This window comes from Cyprinus carpio, chromosome B3 (assembly GCF_018340385.1).
Source record: "Cyprinus carpio isolate SPL01 chromosome B3, ASM1834038v1, whole genome shotgun sequence".
NCBI classification, from domain to species: domain Eukaryota; kingdom Metazoa; phylum Chordata; class Actinopteri; order Cypriniformes; family Cyprinidae; genus Cyprinus; species Cyprinus carpio.
This window is the reverse complement of record NC_056599.1, coordinates 14459231-14468409: the sequence shown is the minus strand read 5'-3', so window position 1 is coordinate 14468409 and position 9179 is coordinate 14459231. Positions and strand designations below refer to the sequence as shown.

Sequence of the window (9179 nt, the reverse complement as noted above, 5' to 3'; positions counted from 1 at the left end):
TGCTTTCTTCCCATCTCTCAGATATTTGGCTTGCATTTTTTTAACTTTTGTATTCCGTTTGGAAGCTATTTGATTTAAGTTTTACTTTTCCACTGACAAGTTGTAATATCATAGCTATAATCATTGTACATCCCCTAAACCGTACTCAGTTTCAAACACATTCTTAAGCAAAGATAATTAACTTTATGCAAACACTTAATTCAAACACTTCAAGTTTAACAAGATCCTTTATTAAAAAAAACAAAACAAAATGCCACCACCCAGCTCCCTTTAATGATCTATTACATGTTTGTCAAAGTGCACACAATTCTCAGTGTACAATCTGGGCTGCCTTTTTCTTCCAATCAGTGCTTAATGTTGTAAACTAAGAATATTTTGGGATTATCTATATTTACATTTATGCATTAGTCAAATGCTTTTGTCCAAAGCAGCTTACAGGTACATTAAAGTTGTCAGTTCACGTGTACCCTTGGAATTGATCCCATGATTCTGAGCTCTAATGACAAGCAATTTTTTTCAAGACATAAATAGAATAATAATTGAAGACTTGTCTTCCTGTAAAGTCTCTTGAGTATTGATCTTGAGCATTGCTCCTTTGTATTTGAGTTGCAGCAGTCCACACTTTGAGATCTCTCAATCAGCAGTTTTGTGACCTCTTTCTTTGAGTTCGAGCAGGTTCTTTGACCTTTGCTCTTTTGGTGGTGTGCCTCAGAGGTCTACTGTTTGTCCGTTTTTGTCCAAGTGCCCGTGTGCTCTGTTTTGGTGTGTCTGGAATGTCATTGACTGGGCTCTTGTCTGGGGAAGGAAGACTTTGACTGTTCTGGCCCTCATTTGTTTCTTGTTGGCCAATAGAAGAGTCATTGACAATGTCCTTTGAGCTAGCTAGCTGACACAAAGCAAAGGCAGCAGTGTGCCTCTGGTCACATGGGTCTATTTCTTGTTCTCTGGGTGGAACAACTGTTGATACCTCAGCATTTATAATGGTTTGTTTTTCTGGAGTTTCAGAGCCTGTGGTGTTGGGCAAGGCTTGGTTGTTGGACTGTACCCTGAGGCAGAGGTTGAGCGGTGCCTCATCCTGACTACTTTCTGAATCATAATGGAGCTCTCGGTCAGGGTAGTGGTGTGTCATGTTGCTGGATATGGCCCGGTCCTTCTTGGAAAGGTTAAGAGGACCTGGCTCCTCCTCAGTTTCTTCATCTTCCTTTTCTGAAGAACTCTCACTGCTTCTTGCGGAAGCTGTGGTTTGTGGTTCATTCCTATAAAGACAAGACAAGATACCAATGTTTTTTCCAATTATATAAATAATAGCATAATCATTCATTTGTTTGTGGGCAGCCTAACCAGATATTATTTTGTTTGATTGTGATGTACAGTGTTACATAGAGTTAACCTACCTGTCTTTCTTTTGTAAAATGTTCTGTTGAGGTTGTCCACATGATTTATTGGGTAAGATTTCAGTTGCTATAGTAGCCCCTGGATCAGTATGCTGTGATCGATTGATTGGGAGTGACTCCCCATGAGAAGCTTGTCTAAATGAAACAGGGATCCGCTGGGTTAAATCTGCAGTACTAGGCCTGTCTGGAGACCCGGAGGCGGCACACCCTTCTAAAGGACTCTGGCGAGTACCTTTATCTACTGTACTGTGCTCCTGGAAAGCCCTGTCCTCAGGAAGTCTACTGTAGGAGTCAGGATGTGATAGGGGTACTAGATGCCCTCCGTACTCGCGAGGATAAAATCTGTTGCTATACACATCCAGAGGAAGATACCTGGTTCTCTGTAAGGACATGGACAATTCAGGGTGTTGGTAGAGGCTGTACGGTAGCGGTGGACCAGGGATAATAGGATGGCCATATCTGTAGTGATAAGGATGGAGAAGGGAAGTACTAGGTGGGACCAAAGGTGATGGAACCAGAGGTCTCTGGGTCTCTCGTGGTGTGAGTTGGTAGGCTGGGGTGTTTGCTTGGCTGTGTGAGTAGGGTGTGTAGAGAGAATGCAAGGGCCTCTCAGGTACCATGTATGAGGGATAGTCCGGTATTAGAGGAAGAAGAGGTGCTGTGGAAGCAGGTGGAACCCATGGTGCCATTTGGTGGTAAAACTGAGGAATGGCTGAAGATGATTGATCATCTTTGTGTGGAGACTGAGAGAGAGCTTCACTTTCACATGTTCGTGCAACTGGTGAGAATGCTGAAGATATTTTATTCTGTCCAATGTTCATGTCCACATTTTTGTCCCTGACCTCACGGATTGGCTCTGGGACATCTTTAGTGACCACCTTGATGGGACTTTCATTCTTTTCTCTTGTTCCCTTACCCATCTCCTCTTGTTCAACCTTGTCTTTGATCCTTTCTATTGGTTTGTTGGCTTCATCTTCTAGGGAAGGCTCTTTACTCTTGTGGTTAAAGGGGAAATTATTCTGGGAAGCTCTGGGTGTTTTCCCAGTCTGTTCCATGCGCTGAGACACCAGAGAGATGGAGTTCTTGCACAGGTTATACTTCATGTGGTTGAAGAGATGAGACTTGATGTTGCAGGTGAAGGGACACTGGAAGCACTGATATTTGAAAGGTTTGCCAGGAGGGCGGGGAATGTAATGGGGTTTTTTTGGTTTTCTTCCCTGGAGAGTGTCCATACTGGTGCAGATGTTCAAATCCAATGCTGCGTGGTTTGTCAGCCTTATCTGGCAACATAAATAATAATAATAATAATTAAACATTCTACCACACCCTGGAGCAATGCATCATCTGTTTGTTGGGTCAGAAAGGTAGTGACCCAATAAAAAGAAAGTTTTCAACTTGGCTGTAGCTGTTCTGTATTGTTTGTTGGCCTGCGTGTTAGCATGACATGCTCTAGCTGCGCTGCCGAAGCAAGGGTAGGCCTGTAGGAACATGCTTCCCTTTTTAAAACCTGATGGCGTGGGAAACCACATACACCTGTTTCCCATGACCTTACCTGCAGGATACAAACTCCAGACATTTAAAAATTTATCTCACTTACACTGTAAATGTAGAGAAGCTACCAGAGCTATTGGAGTGATATTTCATCTGTTATAACAATTCATCTGTAACCAACTGGACTCCTTCAGTACTTGAAGGAAATTACTTTGACAATTCTGCACTAAAATCAGGATACCTAATGGTCCGGTAACTTTGCAAAGATTTTGAGGCCTGAAGGTTTGTATTGGGAAGCAGAAGACTGAAGAAAGAGTAAGTTATGCAGAAAATGACTCCACCTTAAGGAACCTGTTTGTCACAAGCTGTCGCAAGAAGTGGTGGCTCAGGTTTTGGCTCCCATGTTTCATACGAAACTGCTCCCTCCTCAAGGCACAAATTAAAAGGATTTTTGTATTGTGAAATTTACGTTTTATGTCTTGTTTCCTTGTTGTTTGGTTCTTAGTCATTATTTTATGGGTACACCGATATCTTGTGATTTCAGCATAATAAGAGATTTTGGATTTCTTTGGTTATTAAGAGATAGACTGAATATTATGAGTATATGTACAACCACATGCCAAATACTTTAGAATATTTTCTACCAGATGTAGTCTAGCAGGTGCATCTATAGTCAGCACTTTAGATCTACCCCTGAAACACCTGCTATGAAGCACATCAGCAATTCAGCCTTTACAAATGCTAAAAGTACATGTGAACAGCAATAAAAAGAGTTACCATTGGAAACTGCGCCCTTACCTGTATTTAGACTTGACGTTTGGGATGTTGAATGTATCGTTGATGGATGTATGTCCACAGCGGACCTCCTGAATCATATGATGGTCCCACAGTGGAACAGTTTGGCTGACGTTGTTGTCCTTGAGAGCGGGTGTCTGTTCGTTTAGGTGCTCCGTCTAGTTTCTGATGAGTCTGATGAGTCTCTCACGTTCTCTCTGAGGTGTTGACTCTGTGGGGTGGAGTCTATGCCCAAGCAGTAGAGCCCTGAGGCAGCATCAATGTGCCTGATATTAGGCAAGCCCCAAGCCACGATACGTTGCTAGATTGCCTCCTCTCTCACCTGCTAGTGAGAATCCACATGGATGAGAAGCCAGACAAGACTGTTTGTGGCTTTTGTTTGCCTGAATGGTTGAATTAGCCCAGGAGTGGTAGAGTTAGGTGTCAAGCAGGTTTGAGGATGTTGTCAGAGGGGTGTGGAGATATTGAGGACAACCAGTGAGATTTGCATGAATCCAAATGTGCGCTGTACCTGATATGAAATGTCTTTCAGCATGGTTATGAAAATGCAGTTATTTTTTGCCAGATCTGGAGCTTCATGTAATTCAACCAAATTTAATGATTTTAGTGTTGTTTTGAAAAATTGGTTCACATTTATTTGCATATACAGCATGAATCATAAACTTAATTTCGGCTCCACCTAAGATTTTAGAAGACCGTTCCAAGTAATGAGGTTCTTCCAAAGGTCAACTATCAATACTCTTTCCCTCTTGTGTGTGCGTCTATTTATGCACCACTCACATTTTATTAAGACTGTTCAATAATCTAAATCACATCTAAAAAAAAAAAAAAAAAGTTTAAAAGATATGTTTTTAGCAATTAAAACTTTTATGGTTGCATCAAATTGATCAAAAGTGTTGATAAAGACAATTCTAATGTTCCAAAAGACTTTTATTTCAAATAATTGCTGTTCTTTTGAATTTTCTATTCTTCAAAGAATCCTGTAGTTTCAGCACAGGTAGGCAGCACATTAGGCAGCTCAGCTTTCAACACTGACAATAATAAGAAATGTTTCTTGAGCATCAAATCAGCATATTAGAATGCTTTCTGAAGGATCATGTGACACTGAAGACTGAAGAGTGTGAAGTAGTGATGCTGAAAATTCAGCTTTGCACCACAGAAATAAATTACATTATAAAATACATTGAAATTATAATAGTATTGGGCAATATTTCTGTTTTAACTGTATTTTGATCAAATAAATTCATATATGAATCTTGAAATATTTTTGATTACAAAACTAATTACTTTTGTGTACTAATATTTTGTTTGTATTCTATAGTGGTGCCTGTGATTCTAAAAGCTCTGACATATGATGAGAAAAGGGGGCCATGCAGTTTTTGCTATCAAACGTATGAGATGCCGCCTGCTACATGTGCTGGGCTTTCGCCCGAGCCTCTGACCCAAGTGAACTGAAGCCTTATGTCAACCAGATTTCCAGGTATGAACCCACCACCACCTCAGCCACTGTGCTTTACTGAGACATTATATGTGTTATTTATGCCATTTATTTAATTTGCTCATTAGTGCTAATTAATTTACTTTTGGTAAATAGCTTGTCCCATTCAGTTTTTGCTGCGGACTGTAATATTTAATATTATCGTTGGCTCTTTTTTTAAAGAGAGTAAACTTATGTTATTCATTATTTTAAATAGTCCAGTTCATTAGATTTCCTGTGTGGTGGTTCAATGGATCAGGTCAAGTTTTAAATGTTTTTTCTCAACCCTTGATGGAAACTGACTCCCGTACGCCCACTATTTATTCAAGCATTTGGAGTGACCTTTCTTAGATCTTTGTGAAGATGTTTTTGTATGTTCTCCAGGATGAAAGCTCTTTCCACCAGAACCCACTGTGGTGAGAGCTGATCTGATGTCAGTGACGGGTGAAAATGACAGCTCAGCCTGGGTGGCTCTGTTGACCTTATGGTTACACTTTCTCTCCAATGAAAATACCTTTTGTGTTTTGTAAGTTAGGTTAGGTTAGGCTGTGGAATTTGATTAGTGAGGCTGCAGCCCCTATACTGAGCGCTCTTTGTTTTTTAGTCAGCAAGCCGTACAGAATGTGGTAAGGGAATGGACCTTTTTCACCACACTACCTGGTAATTATTTTAAGAAAATTCCTGTCACAGCAAATTATATTTGAAAGAAAACTGCTGTTTGACACAATTCCATCTCAAGAACCGAGTGTTCTATTTTACTTTGTGAACATCTTCCAGGAGGAAAGTTAAGGCAAAAGCCTCTTCTCATACCTGTTCGCCTGGCTGTAGTTATTTACCGCCTTAAAACCAGTTCATACACCTCTCACAGCTCATAACCTCTCCCTACTGAGGATATATAGTGTAGTCTGTTTTCTTGTAAATTTAAAATGGAGTGAGAAGCAACAACCATAAACTGTACCCAGGGAACAAAGAGTAGAAGATACTGCTTTACCAAATCTGAAAAAAAAAAAAAGATAAACCTCATAAAGCTCATAATTTAGTCAGAAAATTGCATTCATATTTCAGTCCAAAAACCTTTTTTTTTTTTTTTGGTGGAAAAGAATCTTTAATGAGCTCTTTTTAGGTTGTCTACTGTAGATTCAAATAATGAAAAAGAAACACAGTAGAAGCCAAATGTTGTAGTCTATATGACTTTATGGCTTTATATATCAAGTCTTATGAATGCTTTTGAGTGAAATATGAATCGACAGTCTTTATTTCTGCCAAGGGTATAAAATGCACTGCAATTTCAACAAACATTGACACACAAGTTTCAGTGCTGCTTTGATACACATTACTGATTTGGGGGGAAAATCTGCAGAATGGATTTAAAGATGGTAAAAGTGCACAGATTTGATGTGGTCGACATATAAAGATAATGTTGGTCTTTTATCACCAATCATTGTATTCTTATCGCTTAGATGAAATGTTTTTGGATCAAGTCCAGATCTCTCTGGTACAAGACAGCAAGCATTATTTAATGGATCTTTTTCAGATAGCTAACATTTTCTGTGGTGTCCCATGAGAAAGTTGTCTATTTGCTTTAATTGTGGTGCTTGCTTGTATTATTACCACTCAGACTTACGGTTAGGGGTTTGCTGTATTTAACTTTGCTGCGTAACTGTATTTTGTAATTCTTCTACTAATTCTTCCGTGTTCTGTTTGTGTGGTGATGTAGTGGTGATTCAGCTCAGCGAAAGAGTTTCATCAGCAGAAAGCATTTTCTCCCTCCCAGGTTCAACAGTAAGCCTTTCAGTCACCATAAAAACATAATGATATTACGAGAATGACAGCTGAAAGATGCTAAGACGGGGCCCCCCTCCCTGTTTGGGACAAGTGTGGGCCTGTGTGTAACTGACTGTGCACTTCAGTTTGTTGGCCCTCCCCATAACTTCCCTCCTCCCTAACCCCACTGTGCTGCCAGGTTTCGTCTGTTGTCGTGGGTTTCGGTCGCCATTTGGCACCCGTGCTGTAGGCCTGTCGAGTCCTGTTCTAATTTCATCAGCAGTCAAAGGTTGTTTCTATGAGCTTAGTGACGCTTTCAGAAACTGTGTCATTGCATGAAACTACACTATTATTTTTTTTTATTATTATTTATTTATTTTTCTTGATTTTGGAGTGTGTGAACTTTCATTCCATATATCACAAAATATATTTAAAAAACAAAACTGTCATTTCAAATTCACAATATTACAGATTTACTGTATTTTTGATTGAATAAATGCAACCCTGGTGAACATAAGAGGCTTTATTCAAAAACATTAAAAAAAGACTCTAAACTTTTGAACTGTAGTGTATATGCAAATATTTTCACAAAACAAAACATATCCTTAAGGATAATAAATCATCTATGGTCCCCTCTGACTTTTGGGACACTTTCACCTAGAAAAGTTCCCTCAAAAAATTATAATTCTGTCATTATTAACTCAAACTTGAGTAAATAAACCTGTTTCAAACCTGTATGACTCTTTCTTCAGTGGAACAGAAAAGTAAAAAACAATTGCAATTACAGTAAATGAAGGCTGAAGCTTCAAATAGGATGCAAAAGCACTTTAAAATTAGTTAATATTACTCATGCATTATATTGCATTCATCAGGTTGCCTTTGTGCATTCATGTGAAATAAAAAGTAGCAGTTTCTGGTTGTGAACAATCCGAATCTTTTCAGTGTATCGGATGTGCAGTTTAAAAAAGTTCTTGACTCAGTAACTCAATGATCTGGTTGCAGTGGATAACAGTCAGTATAGTGAATATAACAACTATTGGTTTGTTCTTCGCATTAAGTTATTGTATGACTTTAAAAGCCTTGGAATAGTACAGTACAGTGGTTCCCAACCCTGGTCCTGGAGGCACCCCAACACTGCACGTTTTACATGTCTCCTTATTCAAACACACCTGATTCACATCATCAGCTCATTAGTAGAGACTCCAAGACCTGAGATTGGTGTGTCAAAGAAAGGAGACCTGCAAAATGTGCAGTGTTGGGGTGCCTCAAGGACCAGGGTTGGGAACCACTGGTATAGTATACAAGACTTCTAGGTCTGTTTACTTTAATTGCATTTTTTTTTTTTTTTTTTTTTTTTTTTTTAGAAATTTGGAAGAAATTATGCCAAAGGAAGAACTATACCTTTAAGCGTAAAGTAATTTACAGTGCACAGGCAGCATGTTTCGATGGTTTCTTGACTGATTGTGCAATCTGTAGAAGAATGCAAGACATTATCATAAAACAATATCAGTGACACGTCTTGCTCTGCATGCATGTTCAGTCTATGTCCATTTTTTGCTGCTCCAGGCCACTATCAGTTGTTCACCAAACCCTTAATTGACCACTTGGTGGCTATGAAAGTCAGTCACTATATTTTTAACTGAGGCTGTATTTTCTTTGATCAGGGTGATCAGAGAGCTGGCCACAAAAGCTCTGCACAATCTAACTATCTGGGCTCCTGAATGCATGGCCTACACTGGTGAGAACAGCTCCGTATTTCTGTTAATATATACCAAACTCAACACATCTCCTTCACCCTCTACACAAAAAGACCAAGTGAAATTTGAATGCACAATTTTCATTGCTGATCTATTGGGTCATTTGAAAGTACTTGTGCACATCCCTAGTAATATGTCTAGTGTTATGTTATAATGATTAATAACAAATTCTTATTTCCAAGAATTGTTAAGATTTATTTTTTTAAGAATTAAAATTCTTAAGTGTTGTCTTGAGAACAATTTTAAGATAGGAAGATTCTTAAGGGATGTTTTTGGGAATACGAAAAATTCTTATATTGAATCTAAATTTAAAAAAAAAAAATATGAAGAAAATAGCCGTTAAGTTTAGAAGAAGTTTATTCTTTAAATTGATTTGTAAGTCTGCCACTTCTTTAAGAAATACTTATTTGTGTTTATAAAGTTTATTATATATTTTTATCGTAAGTGCACATTTGTGATATGATTACAGGTGGTTAAGAGATGTCAGATATATTATTAATG

General features: G+C 38.6%; 1 protein-coding gene across 1 annotated transcript; it reads right to left on the bottom strand.

The window, feature by feature from the left end:
- Window positions 1–208: 208 nt before the first annotated feature.
- LOC109061869 (zinc finger protein 750-like) lies at window positions 209–4070 on the bottom strand. Its single transcript, XM_019078947.2, has 3 exons — window positions 3684–4070; window positions 1395–2674; window positions 209–1256 (listed from the first exon to the last, which is right to left on the bottom strand). Exons 2-3 carry the CDS (start codon window positions 2624–2626, stop codon window positions 638–640), a joined length of 1851 nt encoding a protein of 616 aa, XP_018934492.1. The 5' UTR covers window positions 2627–2674; window positions 3684–4070; the 3' UTR covers window positions 209–637.
- Between the last annotated feature and the right edge of the window lie 5109 nt (window positions 4071–9179).